A 22942-nucleotide genomic window follows, 5' to 3' on the forward strand; every position below is an offset into this window, starting at 1 on the left:
GCACTGGAAGAGCTGGTGAGGACAGGGAGATGAGTGAGGTGGCAATTCCTGCGCTGTGGTGAAGGAATGGCACACATGTCCAGGGTGCACACACTGTCTTGGAATCACCAAGGGAGACCGGAGATCACACAGAGAAATTTTCCTGGGAGGACAGGGTCTTCTGAGGGATCATGTCACTTACAGAAGAAGATAACATTACCTTGCTAAAGCCCATTGTTTGCTGAACTCTTCAGCATCTATGGATATCCATAGTAGGGTAAGGTAGGCACATCCCCCCCAAAAAAATTTCTCTTATGGTTGCCTCGATGACAACTTCACCATAACTGGCTTTCACACTGTTAGGGAATGAAAGGGCAGAATCAGTGATTGATCACATAGTTGGCAGGCATAGATGAGGGAGCAAAAAAATAAATGAACTTTAGGCTTTTCCTTGCAAAAAATAGTGAATTGTACAAAACCAGAAGAATCCCAGCTGAGTCCAACATATACAGCTGAAAGAAGCAATAACTGACTTAATTCAGCCTTCTTTCATTAGTGATTTGAGCTCAAATACATACTCATCAATTATTAACCTTCTGCATTTAGTTGGAGCCTACATTGAAAACAATAATGAATCATTAGTGCTTTAAGTACACAGTGTTTCTGAACTTGCATGGGACTTCCCTGAAACAAGCCTAGACTTCCCCAGGGATGCTGGCCTCCCTGTTTGAAAAACCCTAAGCTAGTGATTTGTTTTACAATAGGCTAAGCTGTGACTTGGTTAAGGTAAAGTAGTAGTTTGTTTCATTACTGAGGAAGACAAAATGTCAGAAACCAGGTCCCATTTTGTCACTTGTTTATTTTTAATAAACCAAGACAAATTCGTGTGACAGGGAAGAACTCCCAAAATATGATAGTACCAACCACCATTTTGACTTGATTTATTGGTTTCTTTCTGGTGTGGGATGCTTTTTAATCAGTTCACATACTTATATTTAGTTTTAACAACAGTTTGCATAGCTTAGTGTTAGCCATATGTTCCAAGCATTGCATTTCCAAAAAAATCAGGTACATAACTGCCTTGACCACCAAACACAGGTCTCTCTTCTGGAGTCTATATAACAAACAGTATAGTGGGAGCGTCCTTCACCTGCATGTATAACATAAATTTTGTAACTATGCTGTTTTTTTTAGAAAGTTTTTAAATGTTTTGTTGATGTAAAAGGGGTTTCTCATTTGAAATTGCTGTATTTAATTAGCAGATTTTTATTCTGCGATAAGAACAGTATATCATTTCATAATGCACCTACATGAGAAATCGGTCTCTGTCTTAACCTACAGCTTACCTGAAATACAAATCTTTCATCAAACTGAGGGTTTTTCGTTTTTTGTTTAACTTTGGACTGCAGGTGACGTCTCTCATCAGGAAGAAGGTATATTTTTACAAAAGGGTTACATGTTTCACAAGATGATAACTGCAAGTTTCTAGCTTTAATTAGTGACACTAGAAGTCGCTCTGTTTCACTCTCATATTCCACAACAAACCAAAGTCGACCTATATTGTTGTCAGGATAATCCATCTCATCGGCCTCTTCTGAGTACAAATCTGGATTTATTTTCCCAAAAGCATATACTCCTATGAGAAAATAAAGGACAGAATAATATTGCTTCAAATTAACAGAATACATTATACTACGTATTAAATTTACATGTGCTATAAATGGTTAGAGATCATATATGTAAAGCTACATTAAGATGCCAATAGAACTGGTGAATGGATGAGTGGTACCCTCTCCTAGCAGTGTTAGCCTTCAGCACAGATCTTTTGTCTTCAGTCACTCAGCTGTATTGACACCTCCTTATGGTATTTTAGGATCAGCTGACCTAAATAGGCCTATATTATTATCTGTTTGTGTATGTTGCAATAAGGCTGAACATTCAACCCCTATTTCTCTACAGGAAGTAAGACTGAAACCTTCCTGATGCAGAGTTAATCAGGTTAAGCAAATAATTATAATTGTTAGTTTTATGACATAGTGTTTCTCCTAAATCTGTACCACACTATTTATGTGTAAAGACTGTACAGTAATTAAAACACAATGAAACTCCCATTACTGGACAATATTTCATACAATTTCTGGTTGATTTGATGGATGCCGTGGCTCCTTCATGGTAACCAGTGTCACCATTATATTTACATTTTCCTCACATGCATCACTAACATTGATGATTTTTATCTTTCATTCTATGCCTATTTGAATTATGTGACTGCATAACTTCAACATCAGGAAAGAGCTTTTTAAGGTCCTACCATCATCTAGTCTTACATCCCTGTTATTCTGATTTTCTCCCAAAATCACATAGCTATGAGCAAGTGCTCAGTTTAAATGATTCCCCACAGTTTCCCTGTCGAATTCTCTGAAGAAGTGTACTACCTGAGCTAAATCCCACTTCAAATCTCCACCATAGCTCTCAACATCTTTACTTAATTAAATATGCAGCCAAAATAATGAGGAGACAAATTCTCAAAATCTGGGACAAATTTTAAATATTACTCTAATTCGGTCACATAAAAGTTAATAGAGCAACAGGTTTTGTTTGTGCTTGCATTTTCTGAGCAATAAGAAGTAAGAAACTCTAATGTCTGGCATTAATGCTGACTGTAATGTTCTGTGATTTGCCTAAAACGGGATAGGGCATTTTGCAAAATTAGGGACAGTTAGGAGGTAAGATCCCCACTTAGAAAAGGTAATTATTTAACTATCAAAACATTCTCAGTCGCACTTTTAACTACATTTTCACTGTTGTATTCTCATTCAATTAAATTTAACATTTTTTCAAGCACCATTTGTTTTAATAGGCCATCATCCCATGTGATCATGACTGAATATCATTACATGCTTGAATGCCCGAGTATCTTTTACAAGCATAGACTAAAAATTTAATTGCAGTGCTCTGTTTTAAACATTTAAAGGAAAACTGGGAGCTGCAACATTCCCTTATAAGCAATCTGTGCCAAATGCTAGACTGCAGTAAAGTCTCTACACTAATATCTCTGAAACATCTCCAGAATTCAACATCTGGTACTGTGTAGTGACTTCTCAGCTGTGTTTCATGCAGTGATCTTTATTAAACTAGACAACTACAATTCCCTTTATCTTGGACTACATTAATGTTACCTTGAACAACTTCAGTGGAGTTAAGAGTTTTCAGACAGGGAATTGAACATGGCACTGTGTTTTTACCATATCAGTCCTGGGATTTTGCAAAATCTGCACTGATTGACAGCTACAGTGCGGTCATGTGACCTGCAAACCTCAGGTGTGTATATATGATGGAGCCCCCTCTGCTTTAATATTGTCATGTCCATCAGCTCCACTTGGCCAGAGGATGGCTATTGGCGTGGCTGTTTTTAGACATGGTGAGGTCATAGACTACTGAAATATGTAGAGGCCCTATTTGCCAAGTGCTAACAGAAAATAAGATTGTGCACAGGTACAGGAAGGATTGCTCTATTACAACATTAAAATTTCCTTTTCATTACTCATTTTAAGACATTTATTAATAAGAAATTGGTTTCCGGAAACTTTCATATATGAAATTATAATAAAGCTATACTAAATTAATAAAATCATAATATTCTGAAATTCTGGTAGGCTCCATCAGACTGTAAGACTGTAAGACTCTAAAATACAGATTATTTAGGTTATATCTAAATCTATCCCTGGATGCTGCTGAATCTCAGGATGCTCCCTGAGATCTTGAGCATTCAATCGTGGGTCCATTCTGTGGAATTTGCCTCCTTCCTGGATTCAAGTCTATGCACTGACATTTCCTTTAGAAAATCCCAGAAGACCTATATTTTTCACTGGAGCTCTGGTATTAATTAAAATATCTAACCCTGAATGTTTCTTTCATAATATAGTGACCGTTTTAGACTGCATAGTATTTTTAACACTTAAATTTCTACAGATCAAAGCAAAGTGATGAGCTGTAGTCAGCTACCTTCTTGACCAAATTAGTTTTGGCTGAAACCAAATTACATGCTTGCCTTACAAAAGGAATATTTTTTAATTATTAAAGGGTTATCTACTGGTGGAATGAATGACCATCAATATACATAGATAAAACTTGACCCCAAGAAACTACATACCCAAAATTTACTGAGGAAAGATGTTCATTGGCAGTATACAGGGGGTTAGACACAGAGATTTTTTTTTTAATTTTAAGGAACATGAAAACATGTTTGTGATTTACTAAAAAGACAATGTTCTTTTTCCCTGGGAGAGTGGGCCACTGTAGTGCCTGGACATGATATCATGCTATATTAACTCTGGGGGACCGGGCACTTTAAACGTGTGTGTGTGTGTGTGTGTGTGTGTGTGTGTGTGTGTGTGTGTGTGTGTGTGTGTGTGTGTGTGTGTGTATCTCTCTGTGTATATATATATATATATATATATATATATATATAAAATAAACATATATATATATATATATATATATATATATATATATATATATATATATATATATATATATATATATATAATATATTTACACACATACACCCACATAAAATATACATGCACACACACACACACTATATAGATATATATATATATATATATATATATATATATATATATATATATATATATATATATATATATATATATATAATGTTTGTTCATTGGCAGTATGCAGGGGGTTAGACACAGAGATTTTCTTTTTAATTTTAAGGAACATGAAAACATGCTTGTGATTTACTGAAAAGAGAATGTTCTTTTTCCCTGGGAGAGTGGGCTACTGTAATTCCTGGACATGGTGTATCATGGTATATTAACTGTGGGGGGCCGGGCACTTTAAACATGTGAATGTGTGTGGGTGTGTTGGGTGTGTGTGTGTGTGTGTGTGTGTGTGTGTGTGTGTGTGTGTGTGTATATATATATATATATATATATATATATATATATATATATATATATATACACACACACACACACACTGTTTATATATCTGTACACACATATATCTATCTATATATATATATATATATATATATATATATATATATATATTATAAAAAATACTTCAAACTAAGAAAGAAACCATCGCACAATCCAACTGGTATTTAGTGTTTTCGTTCCTTTATTAGTGGACAGAACTTCTTCAGAATATGAAAGTTACAAAGTGAAAATCATATATAAAGGCTGCAATGTAAGACAAACCATCCCCAATGCAATGACAAAGTAGTCACTAACAAGTACATGTTGATGTGGTAAACCAATTAAAAGGTCACTCGGGCATAATAGATAAACTCTCTCTCAACTAGGCATCAATCCATATGTTACCAGATGGGTAGGAAACTGGCTCACTGATAGAGGGAAGCCACCTCAAGCAGTAGACCTGTAACAAGCAGCATACCCCAGGGTTCGGCCTGGGGCCACTGTTACTTGGGGTGTACTTTTCTGAGGTGCAGGCCAAAAACAGTGGGTTATGGCTGACCAAGTTTGCAGATGACTGCAAGCTGGGTGCTGTCATCAGTTCCCCTAGTAATGTGGACATCCTCCAAGGGGGTCTCACTCAGACAAATGACCAGTGCCAGAAACATGGCCTCAAGTTGAATACCAAAAATGCATCATCATCCCCTTTGGGGAGAGTGACGTCCCCACAAATTATCACATTACTAACAATGTCCTAAGCACGCAATCAGATGTGAGGGATTTGGTCACCCAGGTTGATAGGAACCTGACTTTTGACCACCATGTTGCTTCCGTTGTACAGAAAGTCTTCTACATGGCCTCCCTCATAAGTAAGGGTATCTCATCCAAGGACAAGGAGGTCATAACATCCCTGTATTCTTCCCTTATAAGGCCCATTATTGAGTACAACACCCCTTTTGTCATGTATCTTGCAAAACACATGCAGCAGTTGGAGACCACAGTGGTTCTTTACCAGGAGAATCCAGTGCCTCAAACATCTAGCATTCGCAAACAGGCTAAAAGCCCTATCCCTCTACTCCATTTCATACAGACTCCTCAGAGATTACCTCTATCTAGCATACAAGGTGATCACGAATCCCACCTTGATAGGATTGCTGCATATCTGCAAGTCAAACTCCACTCAAGTAACCCGCATGCTCAACCTCAACCTGGTCTGTGACATGAACAAGACTTGTTGGTGGGACAGATTTGTGCCCCAGAGACTCCCCCATTTATGAAATAGGCTCCCTCTCCACATCAAGCAGAGTACCTCTTTACCCTTTTTAAGTGCACCTTGGATAACTGGATGGGAAACAGAAAATATACCCCTGGGATGCCACCCATGACCCTGCTGGACAGGGGCATCAGGTGCTGATTTGTCTAAACATGGGCTAAACTCTTGTCTAGGCTTATAAGGGCCTCAAGGCCAATAACCTCGTAACCTTCTATGATCATATGAAAAGAGTTAGGGTAAACACACTTAAAACTGTAAAGGAGTCATATATCAAAATGCCTGCACTAGTGAACAATAAAAAGAGTTAGGGTAAGCATACTAAAGACTGTAGAAAAATCTAACATTAACATGCCTGTAGTAATGCCTATAACAAAGTACTGATAAATCCACACTTACAGTTAAAATAGAGAAATCATGTTACGTAATCTGTGTTATGCTGATATGCTACATACTAGCCAATAACTGAAAGTATCCTAAAGGTTTGAAAACTGATAAAAAACTATGGAATCCATGTACAAAATATAAAAAAGTTAGTACATTACATGTGAAAGCAGCAACAGGCCATTGACCACAAATATTCAAAAGTATTGTAAACTATTAAAAAAACTGTGGATTCCATGTCTAAAATATTAAAACGATAGTCTACTGCAAATATATAATATATATATATATATATATATATATATATATATATATATATATATATATATTAATAAATAAGTTCCCCAATACAGTATCAAAAATCAAAAGTGACAATTAAAAAAGATTATATTGAGAAAAGATAATCAAATGAAATTCCAAATCAGTTATAATAAAAAAAAATATATATATATATATATATATATATATATATATATATATATACACATATACATAATACATGAATATAGGAACCCAGGTTGTCAAGGTAATGTCTGTGAGCAGTAGTGGCAGATCTCAGGCTTTCTCATCGATAACACAAAACCTGTCATTGCCAGTATGGGAAGGGACAGAATGGTGACCCCAACATGAGAGGATAAATACCGGTATGAAGTCACGTAACATGTTCATAGGACTGGGGGTAGTCAGTGCACCTCAAAGAAGCTACTCTGTCCCAGAGGAAAGTCCAGCCAATACTAAACGATAACCTGCTAAAAAAAACACATAAATCAGATGACAATTTCTGTTTTCAAGCTGTACTTTCAAAATGAAAAAAAAAATCTAATTTAAGAAAATTAGAGCATATGCGGACACTCTCTCAATTTTTTTCCCAGAAAAAACATAAGTATTAATAACAGGTTATTTAATTAGAATTTGATATAGTGCCTAAAAGTGAACCAGAGCTGAATGCCAGAAGGAAAATTAAACAAACCCAGAATGATCAGTAGTCCCCTCATCAACCATGTAAGTTGGGATGAATGCTTTATCTAGAGAAAGCAAATTTTCTGAACTTTGTGATCTATGTGGATTATATTTTACATCCACATACTCAAAGAAACCCCCCCCCTTCTCTTTCTCTCTCTCTCTATGCTGTATCTTATCCGCCTAAGAAACATATCCGTCACAACAAACTGATTTCTAAACAACAAAAGCAAGCTGAGTACAAATCTATCTCTTAGGTATACTATACTTTAAGTGTAAATAACTCACATTGGCTGTTCATATATTTATACATGTGAGGCATTTGTTGACCACCTGTGTAGGTCTGACACCAACAACCCCTCTGGAGTATGCCCAGATACACCCTTGTATGGATCCAGTAATGCAATTCTTCTGGCGCTTAATGTGTCCTAATATATGTGTGCAGCATTATTAGGTAGATGTACACACAGCATCCTATTAAATAACAGTGCAATATACACTGATATACAGTATGCCCAACTTTGAAAATTAACACATACATAAGGGCAAACTGCAACATCCTTGGAGGGCGAAAGTGCAAAGTGGTGTTCAGCAGTCAAATAACTAGAACAATATCTGACACTCTATATGCATAGTGACACTGCTGGAACACTGGCTATATAATATATTATTTATAACATGATGTTATCATACTTACAAAACCCAATGGGGATAGGCAGTATCCTGCCCCTTCCAATCATGGAAGGTATTTGTCCATCTCTTGCAGACATCATCAGAATGGTGCCATAATTGGCTACTGGCGCAATGGATCCCAGTTCATCAGTAGAGATAGACAGACATTCAAATCTTAAAAAGATCATTCATTTGGAAAGCACTCCTCAACTCTCTTGACTGGTGGATTCTGCACTGCCAAATCAGGTACAACATTATTAAGGTCTCTTGTTAAATCTATATTGTGTGAGATACACCACAGACCTAGGAATGTTCTGCAGTAACAGGAACTAATTTTAAATGTCTCCAAAGTCTCCAATCGAAATGGTGGTTCTACAACTTGTGAAATACACCAGCGTATCACCAAACATGTCTAACTGCAAGTCAAACTGGTGGTTGTATGGTTATTGTATATGGTAACAACTGTTGCAGCAGAGTGGGAGAAAGAATACTACATAAATGGGCCTGGTGTGAATTAAAAGAAAAGATGCTACAGAGATAGGCAGTAATTCTTGCAACATAGCTGCTACCTAGCAGATGCAGGAGATTCATCATAGTCTTGAATACAGAATGGATACTTATTTATTTATGGTTTGTTAAGTGGGTAGCTGGACCAATCCATAATTCAGCCATAACTCAAAATACATCAACAGTGAATAATGCAACAACTAAAATATGAATGTTACCATGAACTTTATATAATATTGACATCAGACATTGCATCAGGAGTATGAATGACATAAAACATTTACACAATAATTAATACAACTAAGATGAGCAGACAAGCACAACAATAACTTTTTAAGCTGATGTAGACAAGAAACACAGGAGTTAGACTAATATGAAGTACACATCTACAGTGTGTCAAAAGAGGGACAAATGCATTGCTAAAGTATTGTGAGTCACATTTTTACTAAGGATGCAAAGTTAAAAATTGTAGAAAGTATATCATAGAATGCCTAGCCAAGGTATCCCCCCAAAACTATAGCATGGAATGCCTAGCCAAAGTACCTCTCTCAAAAATATAGCATAGAATGCCTAGCCAAGGTACCCCACCCAAAAGTATAGCATGGAATGCCTAGCTAAGATACCCCTCCCAAAAGTATAGCATAGATTGTACAGCTAAGGTGACCAGTGTTGCCTCTCAGGGATCAGTGCTGAGACCCCACTTTTTTGGCTTTTACTTTTATGGTCTGCAGACAGGGATCTAGGACATCTGGCTTACTAAGTTTAAAAATGATTGCAAACTGGGAGTTATTGTTAAGTACCCCTCTGATACCTAAACACTCCAGCAAGAACTCTCCCTTGTAACCTCTTGGTGTACTGAAAATGGAATAAAACTGAATGAGCTACCCAGCAGTGTGAACCTTGGGTCCAGATGATTGTCACTGTTGAGATGACACCCCAGCCCCATGTGCAAAAATGGGAAAAAGGATTGTGTATGAATGGATTGATAGATGGATAAACAATTTTGTTTCATTGCATTTGGTAGACAATCCCTCCCCACTGCACACAGTATCACAAATACACCTCTGCAAAATAAAAACTTACTTAGAGACCTTGGAACTTAGGATCATAATTCTCTATTATTTGATCATCATGTGACAACAATAGTTAAGAAATTCTTCTAGTTAGCACATCTAATCACCAAGCGAATATCATCCAGATCTAAGGAGGTTATCATTCTCTTATATTTAGCATTGATTAGGCCACTTATTGAGTACAATGCCCATATGGGATATACCCCACCAAGCATATGAAACAACTAGAAGGGCCACAGAAGTTCCTAACTAAGAAAATGGCAGGCATAAACACCTTGAGCTACTAGGAAGAGGCAGGAAGCATGGCCCCTTTTTTCAGTATCTCATCATTTTTGATGGGAGATCTATGCTTAGCCTGCCATGCAATTGGATACCCAATTGTCCTTGACATTCTGTATGTCTGCAAGTCTAATATTTCCACTAGCACCAGAAATGGGGTCCTAAATCTTCACCAACATTACAAAAAGTGGAGGGACAGGACAGATTTATCACACAGCACCTCCCCCACATCTGGAACAGGATTCCCCTAAAGGTTTAACAGTACAATTCACTAGCATCCTTCAAATGGAACCTGGATGATTGGATGGATCCCCCAAATTTACAACAGGACTGATTAGCTAGCCATTCTTGAAAAAGGGGTTACAGTCTGTGGGTAGGTACTGGAAAGGCATATATGTAGTCTTAAGAATAAATCCCCTTGAAATATCTATAAAGTTACGAATCAATGAAAGCCCTCTTGAAAGAAAACAAACAGATAATAATCAAGTCAGCCTGACACCCACGTGTTAATTCACCAAACGTTTCAACCATTGCCAAAGTGGCAACGTTCAGAATTATAGTAAGTATACTGTGATACATACTCATAAAATTACCCCATCCATCCATTGTGAAATCAGCAAAAACATAAATAATAGTAATGCGTAGCATTAAAGGTGCCCTGTGCCTGTAAAGCAGTTACATGTGTTTTGCTCAGTAAGCACTGAGTGATTTCTTAAATATAGGTAACTTACTGAGTTTCCCGATGTTCTAGGGGATGTCACTGATCATCGCAGGCGTTGTTTTGGACAAGCTTTTTCACATATGTTATGTGTGAATGGTGGGCTTTGTAGCTGAATACTGTCACTGTTCCTAAGAGTGTAAACTTGGCTTCTGAAATGGAGTCTGCTTAGGGACAATATCTGTTATGTAAAACGTTGAAGGTAAATGGGACAGCAACATGATTGCTTGATGTTACACTAAGCCGCATACGTGCATTTTATGTAATATAGTGGTGTTCTCTGCAGCTGGCTAGATGATGAAGTGGAGGATTCTGTTCTCAGTGGTTTGCATGAGAACAGCATTGTGAGCTGAGAGAAGTGCAGTTATAATGAGACATTATTCCAGATTACATATTTAAAACATGTACTTCATCATAAGTGGTACTAGGTACTATATGATATAATCAAACTACACTGGAAGTATGCATAATGCACATTTGAAAATAAAAGGACTAAGGCACACGTACAGTACAAGGACAACCTTTCATAAGGCACACGTACAGTACAAGGACAACCTTTCATAAGGCACACCTACAGTACAAGAACAACCTTTCATAAGGCACACGTACAGTACAAGGACAACCTTTCATAAGGCACACGTACAGTACAAGGACAACCTTTCATAAGGCACACCTACAGTACAAGAACAACCTTTCATAAGGCACACCAACAGTACAAGGACAACCTTTTATAAGGCACACCTACAGTGCGACAACCTTTCATAAGGCACACCTACAGTACAAGGTCAACCTTTCATAAGGCACACCTACAGTACAAGGACATAAGGCACACCTACAGTACAAGGACAGCCTTTCATAAGGCACACCTACAGTACAAGGACAACCTTTCATAAGGCAGATCTATAGTACAAGGACAACCTTTCATAAGGCAGACATACAGTACAAGGACAGCCTTTTATAAGGCACGCCTACAGTGCGACAACCTTTCATAAGGCACACCTACAGTACAAGGTCAACCTTTCATAAGGCACACCTACAGTACAAGGACATAAGGCACACCTACAGTACAAGGACAACCTTTCATAACGCACACCTACAGTACAAGGACAACCTTTTATTACGCACACCTACAGTACAAGAACAACCTTTCATAAGGCACATCTACTGTACAAGGACAACCTTTCATAAGGCACACATATAGTACAAGGACAGCCTTTCATAAGGCACAACTACAATACAAGGACAACCTTTGATAAGGCACACATACAGTACAAGGACAACCTTTCATAAGGCACACCTACAGTACAAGGACAGCCTTTCATAAGGCACACTTACAGTACAAGGACAGGCTTTTATAAGGCACACCTACAGTACAAGGACAGCCTTTTATGAGGCACACCTACAGTACAAGGTCAGCCTTTTATAAGGCACACCTACAGTACAAGGACAACCTTTCATAAGGCACACCTACAGTACAAGGACAACCTTTCATAAGGCACACTTACAGTACGTGGACAACCTTTCATAACGCACACCTGCAGTACAAGGACAACCTTTTATTATGCACACCTACAGTACAAGAACAACCTTTCATAAGGCACATCTACAGTAAAAGGACAATCTTTCATAAGGCACACATACAGTACAAGGACAGCCTTTCATAAGGCACACCTACAATACAAGGACAACCTTTTATAAGGCACACATACAGTACAAGGACAACGACAACCTTTCCAGTACAAGGACAACCTTTCATAAGGCACACCTACAGTACAAGGACAACCTTTCATAAGGCACACCTACAGTACAAGGACAACCTTTCATAAGGCACACCTACAGTACAAGGACAACCTTTTATAAGGCACACCTACAGTACAAGGACAACCTTTCATAAGGCACACCTACAGTACAAGGACAGCCTTTTATGAGGCACACCTACAGTACAAGGTCAGCCTTTTATAAGGCACACCTACAGTACAAGGACAACCTTTTATAAGGCACACCCACATTACAAGGACAGCCTTTCATAAGGCACACCTACAGCACAAGGACAACCTTTCATAAGGCACACTTACAGTACGTGGACAACCTTTCATAACGCACACCTGCAGTACAAGGACAACCTTTTATTATGCACACCTACAGTACAAGAACAACCTTTCATAAGGCACATCTACAGTAAAAGGACAACCTTTCATAAGGCACACATACAGTACAAGGACAGCCTTTCATAAGGCACACCTACAATACAAGGACAACCTTTTATAAGGCACACATACAGTACAAGGACAACTTTTCATAAGGCACACCTACAGTACAAGGACAACCTTTCATAAGGCACACCTACAGTACAAGGACAACCTTTCATAAGGCACACCTACAGTACAAGGACAACCTTTCATAAGGCAGACATACAGTACAAGGACAACATTTTATAAGGCACACCTACAGTACAAGGACAGCCTTTCATAAGGTACACCTACAGTACAAGGGCAACCTTTCATAAGGCAGACCTACAGTACAAGGACAACCTTTCATAAGGCAGACCTACAGTACAAGGACAACCTTTCATAAGGCACAGCTGCAGTGCAAGGACAACATTTTATAAGGCACACCTACAGTACAAGGACAACCTTTCATAAGGCACACCTACAGTACAAGGACAACCTTTCATAAGGCACACCTACAGTACAAGGACAACCTTTCATAAGACAGACATACAGTACAAGGACAACATTTTATAAGACACACCTACAGTACAAGGACAACCTTTCATAAGGCACACCTACAGTACAAGGACAACCTTTCATAAGGCAGATCTACAGTACAAGGACAACCTTTCATAAGGCAGACATACAGTACAAGGACAACATTTTATAAGACACACCTACAGTACAAGGGCAACCTTTCATAAGGCACACCTACAGTACAAGGACAACCTTTCATAAGGCAGATCTACAGTACAAGGACAACCTTTTATAAGGCATACCCACAGTACAAGGATAACCTTTCATAAGGCACACCTACAGTACAAGGACAACCTTTCATAAGGCACACCTACAGTACAAGGACAACCTTTCATAAGGCACACATACAGAACAAGGACAACCTTTCATAAGGCACACCTACAGTACAAGGACAACCTTTCATAATGCAACATAAAGGTGCACATCTGGATGAACTCCTCTATATCAGAAAAGCACACAGATTACACTATTGTAAATCGTTTTATTTTTGCTTTTTTGCCTGGTTGTGTGCTCTTCTCTCGAATGTTAATATGTTGTATTAATGTGTTAAATTTGAATGAAAATCTTTAAAAAAGAAAAGCACACAAACGGACAGCAATTTACTTATAGTGCATTACTGCATGTTATACCATTAAATACTTTCCTTTCACTGAATACGTGCCAGTGTTGTTTTGCGTCAGTGATAGGTTACATTTTAAGCCATCATGTCTTTGATTTTTTTTTTAGTAATATAATTTTTTTAATATAGATTGTGTAATGCACTTGAACATTATACAACAGCTCAATATATTTTGCTACGACCACAATAAAGAAAACAATCTTTTTTTTATTATTTATCCACTGGTATATACTAGTCTTCTCTAATTAGAAGATTATAAAGGTAGATTAAAATTAAGAATGTACTCTTTAGTAGAGTACCTCTAAATTAAACATACCACTAGACTGAAAAGAACAGCAGCGCAGATCAGGTGCAGTGTAGTTCTCATTGTCATCTTGAATTTGAAGTCCATTCTCAATGCCCACCCATTCTCGACTGTCGAATTTTGGAGGAACGACAAATGGGATACTTCTTGCCCTGTCAAGCAGATTATCATGGTGAATTTTTTTAATAACTTAAAACACCACCAACAGATACACAGGATCTTTGAAAAAGCTGTAAAGCAAACATTGTTTCCTTAGAAAGGAACTCTGAGCAGTGATACTTATTTTTACTGAATGTGTCCTATAGTGTGGAATGCAAAGAGTGGTTTATTAATAAATAAATGTCCACAAGAAACTGTGAGTGGACTGTCTTCGGGGAGCCTATGGAGTCAAGTGCAAACTCGCTGTACCCAGTAACTACTAAAACAGTAATGTGTAGTAAGTGGAGGTTCTGTCCTTTTCCATAACTTGTGTGACCCACAGTCTGTTATATCACTTGAGGGAGATATGGAGGGTGCACCCACCCACTACACCTACAGCCAACTTTTTTTTATCTTCAAAAATAAAAATTCACCATTTCAGTACTTACTGGCTGCAAATAGTTTGCTCTCAGTAAGTCCTCAGGCAGTCAGGTTTCTGCTGATAATGGCTTTTCTATACAGACATTTTCCAGTCTGGTGACAGATACTTTGAACCTGTTGTAGGGGACACCTACCGTCACCTCTACCGACATGTAAAAAAATTAAAAAAGTCAAATCATCTGAAAGCACTCAAGACAAACATAGTCAACATTAAACAAAAATAACATTTTTAGCTGTTAAAAGATTTGAGTGACAGCACTCCAGAGATGAACAACCACCTCTTTGTTAGGGGATAGGAATAGTGGGGGTATGAATACCCTGGGAAATATGCCATATGCTGAAGTACTTAAAGAGCATTTAAATTAGTAAAGAAGACCTATAGTGCAGGGATTATATGATGGAGGAAGAAAAACAAGCAGAAATTAAGAATATAAGCCTTTTATGGTTTATAGTTTAATAAAAAAGGCTGCTGTATTGGAAAACATATTTCATTTAGTGTTGGTTACTTGTGAACATGTGTTGTACTTGTGCTACACAATTTCATGCCCCATGTGCTTCAGATGCTGTTGCAAAGCAAAACACAATGCTCTCACATCCCTCACCATCAGGGGGTGGGTTTTAGGAGTCTACCATGGCTAAATGAAAATCCACTGAGCTTAGCCTAGGAACAGGCAAGTGAAATGTGAATCATAAAATGTGGAAAACATTAAATCTCTGAACATTAATAAATATTCCTAAAGAGTATGTTAATGAGATAAACTGCAGACATTGAGCAGTTTAGAAAGCAGTTATCAAGAACTGCCAGCTCACAATAAAAGAATATCACAATATGTGGTATGCATCTAACAGTTCAGGGTAACAGAACCACATGGTCATACTCTGCATGTGTTAAATGTCTGCAGAAGGTATTACAGCAATAACAATGCATGATGCAGCTCTGGGTGGGATCCACTGGCATGTCACTCAGCAGAGTGTTCGTCATCAAATGAACTTGAGACAGTGAATAAGAATTGGTGGTTGAGAGTCTCAAAGATCATGGCAAATACAAAGCATATTAAGATAAATTACAAGAGAGCCGCAGCATATGCCGGCTTAGCATACCCCCTCACTGACCATTGTGGACTACAGTGCCCCCAGCACTATGTATTTTGGCCACATACACCCTCTGAAGTTTGAGTAACAACAGGTTGCAGAAAAGTAACAGGCTGTACCTCATTCCTAGGGGCAAATAATTTGAAAAAAGGCTTGCCAAAGTTGAAAAACTCCTGTTTAATAAAATGAAGAATCCAACAGGTTGGAAATAAGTCATGTTTCAGCTTCCAGGATTTTGACATCTTCTTGCATATCATTGTGGGACATAGCTGTAGGTTCAGTCCATCATGAAGGCCTTTCCCATAGTCACTGGTATGGCTTCAATGTCTAGGGCCACAGATCATGGATATGCATACAGGTACTTACAGGTCCCATTAATCAATAATATGTTGAGTCTGAAGGGCAATACAGCAACAGCTGACAGCTATGATCATTTTTCTGATAGCTTTATTACAAACATCAGTGCCCATCAGTATGCAGGCCACATGATGCATACATCTGGCAGATCAATAGCCTGTGCTATGCATTCAATAATGGGCAAATATGTAGTGGTATACAATACAAGGGTATGATAATCAGGGGCTTGCTGAGGATGAAAGCAACTCACCCTATTATCATTTGCTCATTCTAAGGACCAGCTTTATAGGACTAGTCTGCATCTCTGTGAAACATTTTGGAATATTTATTCTCTAGTGACTGTGTAAAAGGAAGTTGAAACTGTCACTGATCTCACAGAATGTAAGTGACTTTGTCTGATATTTTTACCTGCATCTCATAAAATGTGGGGTTTTCTGTCAAATCATTGAAGATTACAGTCACTAAATGAAAGAGGGGCTGGCTGTGGATGAAAGCAACTTACCATCTTGGTGATGCCCAGTTTAAAGTCTAGTTTTACTGGACTGGTATGCATTTGTACTTATGGTCTATTTGTTCTCTGGCAACTGTTTTTGTTTACTAAAGTTAAACTGTCCCTGATTTTGCCTCATAATTTTGGCTTGTTTCTCATAAAATGTGTGTTTTCTTGCAAATCATTGAGGATTGTATTCACTAAATGATGACAGACATTTTGACTTTTCAGGTTTCATATCCTTAAGAAAATGCATGTCAATGCAAAAACTCTCATTCCAAGAACTTGGTAAGTATATAAGAGTGATATTTAAAATCCTTCACTGATTTTTTTTTTTAGATTTTTCAATAATTCTTGTACTAATTGGTTGAAAGATATTATCTTTTTACCACAGTAACCTAAGATATGCATGGCAATGTGGCTACAACTAATAGGTAGGGTATGAGGTTTGCTTGTGGATGAAACTAACACCCACTTGTCATTTGCTCAGTTAACCATCTGACCTTGCAGGAATAATGTGCATTTGTATAAATTAAGTTGGGATACATGTGGCTACTGTTTGTCTTAAACAAAGTTGAAATTACCCAGCTCTCAACTGTACCTTATTTCATAGAATGCTCTTAACTTTGCATCATATTGTGGTCTGTTCCTCACAAAATTTGTCATTTCTGACAAATCACTGGAGTATAGTCAATAAATAGTGACAGACATCCATGTTTCAGACTTCAAAATCCTTCAGAAAATGGATGCTAATGCAAAAACTGTTATGCTGGCAACTTTCTAAGTACAATGTGAAATATGTCTTATTCTTTATCTGTAATTATTTTCTGTTTTTGTTTTCTTTGATTCTTGCAGTAAAAGTTTAATAGGAACTGGTTTTGAGGTGTACATAGAAAACTGGCTATTTTTGCTGGGTGGGGGGGGGGGGCTGTCTCTGGATGAAAGTAATTTACCCTCTTGTTTGCTTAGTTTAAACAGTCTGGTTTTGCAGGACTACTGTGCATTTGTGTGAAAGAAGTTGAAATACTTGTGCTGTTGTGTGCATTTATAACACAAACATGAATACACAACTGTGTCCACAATTATTAATCTGCTTTTACCTCAGTCAGATATGTGAGGTGTAGGTACTCAACAATGGGGTTGTAATTGCTGTAGTACAAGGACTGTGTGTGGATGAGAATGGTTGACTCTAGCTGTCATGATCAAGTTAAGCAGTCATTACTGTGACTTTGCAGGACTAGTTTGCATTTGTGTAAAGCAAACAGAAGTATTTACTATGGACATTTTTATTACAAGCTGATAATTTTTACAATACCAGTCAAGTACCCATAATTAATGAGTATGGACATTGCTGGATTACAATTACAGCTGACTGAATGCTGTTAAATTGAGGAATGTGAATCCAAACAAACATGATCATTTCTGAGTGGTCCTAATAATATATGAAAGCATGCTGTGTGGTGGGGGTGGGTATGGTTTGAAAAATGCAGAGGACCCAAGGTGCACTTAATCTACCACTAGGGTTACCACCAGTCCCACTTTGCGAGGGACAGTCCCTCTTTGGGCAGTTGTGTCCTGCAAAAAAATTGAAAAAATGGCAAATTTCCTGAGATTTTAGGACAAAAATATGTCCTATATTTTATGTAATAGTTGCATAAAACAGTCATTCTGTATCTGAAACACCTAAATGTTATAAGAAACAGATTAAGCAACTAAAATACTACAAGAATAAGCTTTTATTTAGGCAAAAAAGTGAAGTACTGTCATTTGTACTGGCTGTGGGTATGTTTTGCCCTGCAAAATCTGACATTTGTACCCAAAATGTCCCACTTTGGGCATTTGAACAGGTGGCAACCTTATCTACCACTGATGCCACCAATAAAACCAATCAAATGTGCAGCTTGCTCAAAAAAAAACAACAGAATCTGCAGAGCAGGACAAAGTACAGTTGTGTAAGTAAACTTACCATCACATTAGATATTCAAATGTTCACTGCTGCAGTAGCCTTAGCTATATGGATTGTATCCTACCAAGGATATAACAGCTGGCCAGCTTCCAAAGCTTCAGGGCACCTTCCTTCCCCCCAAACTGTCAGGAAGCTCGAGCTAAGTTGACCAAAAGACACGTTCACTTGCCAAGCCATTCAGACCTTTCCTGCCAAAAGAGCCCTGAAATGACAATGCTAGGAAGAACAAAAAATAAATAACTACACCCTGTAATAAGCAAAACACCAAAAAAAAAAATAAGAGGGATGGAGGGAGGGAGCTGATACTGCAGCAGTGATCATTCAAACATCTACTGTTATAGTAAAGTCTCCTTACACAACTGTGCCATTTTCATCATATTGATTTCTGCTGCAGTATCTTTAGCTTTATGAGTAGATTACCCTAGCTTACTACATTTTGGAGGTGGAAGGAGGAGAGTCCAGGAGGTCCTGGAGAATGGTCCTTGCAAAGCCTGATCTAGACCTAGTGAGGGAACAAAGCTTATAGTGCTTTGTAAAAGTATGTACAAAGGACCAAGTTGCAGCTTATTGAATGCTTCTAGAATCCAACACCTTCGAAAAGACATAGATGAAACCAAGGCTCTGGTAAAGAGGGCCTTGACCCTGCCTGGAAAAAGTTTGTTGTGGTGAGTATAACAAAAGGTGATAGGCATAGACAATCTTTGTAAATAGTCTGCATTGACACAGGTTATCCCTTATTCTTATCTTCACAAGAAAAGAACAGATCAGAATATCTGAAATATTTAGTTCTTTCAAGACAGTACCTGAGTTGTCAGTGGACATCCAAGATATGGAGTATCTTTTCTCCCTCATTTTTAAGATCAGTAAAGAAAATGGGGGAATATATAGTTTGGCTTAAAATAAACTCAGATACCACTTTAGGCATAAAAGACAGATTAATTCTCAAAGAAACCCTGTCTATGTGGAAAACAAGACAGGGAGACAGGGTTGACTCACCATAAGAGCTTGCAACTCATACTCTTCTTGGAGTGGTTAGAACAATCAGTAAAACTATTTTCCATGATAAAAAAAACTCAAGTCAGTGAGATTAGCTGGTTTAAGTGGGGCAAGTGTTAGCTTCTCAAAATACAAAGGTAAGATCCCAAAAAGGGGCCACTGGCTTTATTGGAGGCTTCTTAAGTAAAACCCTTTTTAAAACCTTTTGACATGAGAAAGCCTTAAAAGAGGAGGATCCATGAACAGACCTACTAAAGTGGCCAATGAATGAACCTTGATGAAGGAGTAAGAAAGGCCATAGAAAAGTAACTCACACAAATATTGTAAAACCAGAAAACAACTACTCCCGAATGGACGCTGGTTATGTTGTTGTTATCACCAATGAGAAAACCTTTTCCATTTGCTAATGTATGATTTTTCTAGTATCAGGCTTTCTTGTCTCCATTAATACCTGCTGCATGTCCTCAGTATACAGGTGACTAAATGAAATTTATCCAGGCAGTCAAGTGAAGTTGATTAAGGCTGGGGAGTAGCAGACACCCCTGATCTGGTGTGAGTAGATTCATTCTGTGAAGAACCTTGTGGTATTTGCCCTGGTCATTTCCAAAAGAAGGTAAAGCCACAATTGCCTGGGCCAGAAAGGGAATCACCACAATGATCATAGGGATTCCTTTTGGACCTTTAGAAGTACGCTGAATATCAGTGTAAAGGGTGGAAAACATAAAGGAACATTTCTATCAAAGGAAAAGAAAAGTCATCTGCCTTCCAGGCATTCCTGTATGGAGTCACAGAGCAGAATCTTGCTAGCTGATTATTCAGAGAGGAGGCAAATGGGTCTACTAGAGGAACTCCCCACAGATGGATCAAATCGTGGAAAACACCTTTATCTAGTTTGCATACCTGTGAGTCTACCCTGTCTTAGCTTGTTTGCCCCACATTATTTCTCTGACACAATGAAGGATGCATGTAGAGTGTGATTACACCGTCAAGTTATATCCCAAGGTAAAATGGTTAACCTGCAAAGGGTGTACAACCAGACAGACACATTCCACATGACTGTGGTATTGACTGAAACAACTTCAAGAGGTCTTGGGCACCAAAGATGATTCAGAGAACTGAATGCCCTGACCAGGGCAAGCATCTCTTCTATATTTATGTGCCTGTACCTGTCCTAGCTGTCCCACACACCTTGCTCCATTATCCCTGCTGAAACTGCTCCCCCAAGCAAAGTCCAAGTTATCTGAGATGACTGACTGCTTTGGAACAAGGATAAAGACTTGAATTTAGGGATATTTGTCACCAAGTAATTTTTCTACTCGCAGACTCCAGCCCTGGGATTTGAAAGGCAAGGTATGTTGATGTTGGGTCCAAGGAGACTTCAGATACCATTGTATCTTTCTCATGTGGAGTCTTGCCAGAGTTATGAGAAACATAGGTGCCGTGAGACCCAAAATCCTGAGGTATTTCCTCACAGTGACCGAAGTTTGTGGAAAAAGTTAGAAGTAGATCTACACATAAATCTATTTTTCCTGTGGAAGAAAAGCTCTTTGAACTGAGTTGTCAAGCTGACACTTCAGGAATACAATCCTGTGTGAAGATATTAAAAAGGACTTTTGAATGTTCTTTTGAGATCCCAGCTTGTGAAACAGATCTATCACCCAAGTGAGAGATTCCTGATACTTTGAAAAAATCTCTACAAATACAAGCAAGTCATATAAATAAGGAAAAGAGAAAATGTATACCCTGTAGCTTGCAACAAGCCTATAAATGGAGCTAACTACTTGGTTAACACTGTTGGTGCAATGGATAGTCAAAAGGGTAAAACAGAGAACTGATAAAGTGATCTAGACACACAAACCATAAGAAACACCTGATGTCTGGATGAAAAGAAATGTGATAATAAGCATATTTTAAATGTAGTGTTACCAGGAAACTTGAATGAGGAAGAAGAGGAAACAAAGTATGAAGAGACATCATTTAGAAGTTAGTTACCATCACAGACAGGTCTAAGAAGACAGATCCAGAACTGTTCTCCAAGCATCTTCTTTCTTTGGCATTAAAAACCTCCTTGAACAAAAACCTTTCTAAACTTATGAAGGCAGAAGTAGTTCTAAAACACAAAAGGAAAAGCATGTAATGAGGGACAAGTATAAAGAAACCAGTCTGGTCTGGAGGATGGGGAATAACACCATGGAAAGGAAGAAAATCCTCTCACTGCCATCTATAACCTTGATGAATGATCTTCAGAAACTATCTGTTGCCAAAGAGAAAAGTGGAGATTCAGACTTTCAGGAGAGGAAAAGGGACTGCCATAGTGGGAGCAGGGAACAAAGTCCCTTAAACAGTTAAACTGACTAGTTGTACTGTCCTTGGGTTTGACGGTTTCTGATTTTGTTTTGAAACACACTTGCCATTATCCCATAATTGCATGAGGAGGCAGAGAATCTCTTACAAAATATGAAAAAGGAGGGCAGACAAATCTCAGGAGATTCCCGATTTAACTTACCTTTCAGCACACTTTTTGATCACCTCTGCAGCAAAGGAACCAAAAAGTGAATCTCATTACTCACATTCTCTTAGGAGGTTCTGGGAATGCAGTCAACCAAATCTCCTCAAAACAGTACCAGATGCCATAGGCCTGAAAGAATTAACTGAGTCACAAACAAGATGTAAATAGACGGCAGTCAGTAGTACAATAGAAGAAACGAAATAATTAAAAGCATATTCTTCCTCACAAGAGGAAACTGCAGACAAAACATTCCTCATACTTTCACAGTTGGTCAGAATGAACATTAGCATGTGAGCCTGACAATTCAAAATTCTGAAAACCAAAGTTGCTGAAGCATACACTTTTCTCCTAAACCCATCAATAATCTTCCCGTTCTTATCAGAAAGAGTAGTATAGGAATTAACTAAATGTTTAGCAGCAATAGGAGTAACTAAAGCTATAGCTACTGGGTCAAGTTTGGGAAGAGTGTAAAAAAACCTTAAAAAGACTGAGGAACTT

At 38.0% G+C, this 22942-nt stretch overlaps 1 protein-coding gene across 3 annotated transcripts in view; it reads right to left on the reverse strand.

Annotated features, from left to right (window-relative positions):
* The window catches only part of LOC122789228 (synaptotagmin-15-like), a 180534-nt gene that overhangs the window by 99948 nt on the left and 57644 nt on the right, over positions 1 to 22942 (reverse strand). For all 3 annotated transcript variants that reach the window (XM_044056507.1, XM_044056505.1, XM_044056506.1), the window contains 2 exons: positions 14468 to 14607; positions 1326 to 1615 (listed from right to left, as the gene is read on the reverse strand). In XM_044056507.1, the coding sequence (XP_043912442.1) occupies positions 1326 to 1615; positions 14468 to 14607 (430 nt within the window). The remainder of the gene's footprint in view (positions 1 to 1325; positions 1616 to 14467; positions 14608 to 22942) is intronic.

This window comes from Protopterus annectens, chromosome 14.part0, assembly GCF_019279795.1.
Source record: "Protopterus annectens isolate FY-2018-M chromosome 14.part0, PAN1.0, whole genome shotgun sequence".
Lineage (NCBI taxonomy): Eukaryota > Metazoa > Chordata > Ceratodontiformes > Protopteridae > Protopterus > Protopterus annectens.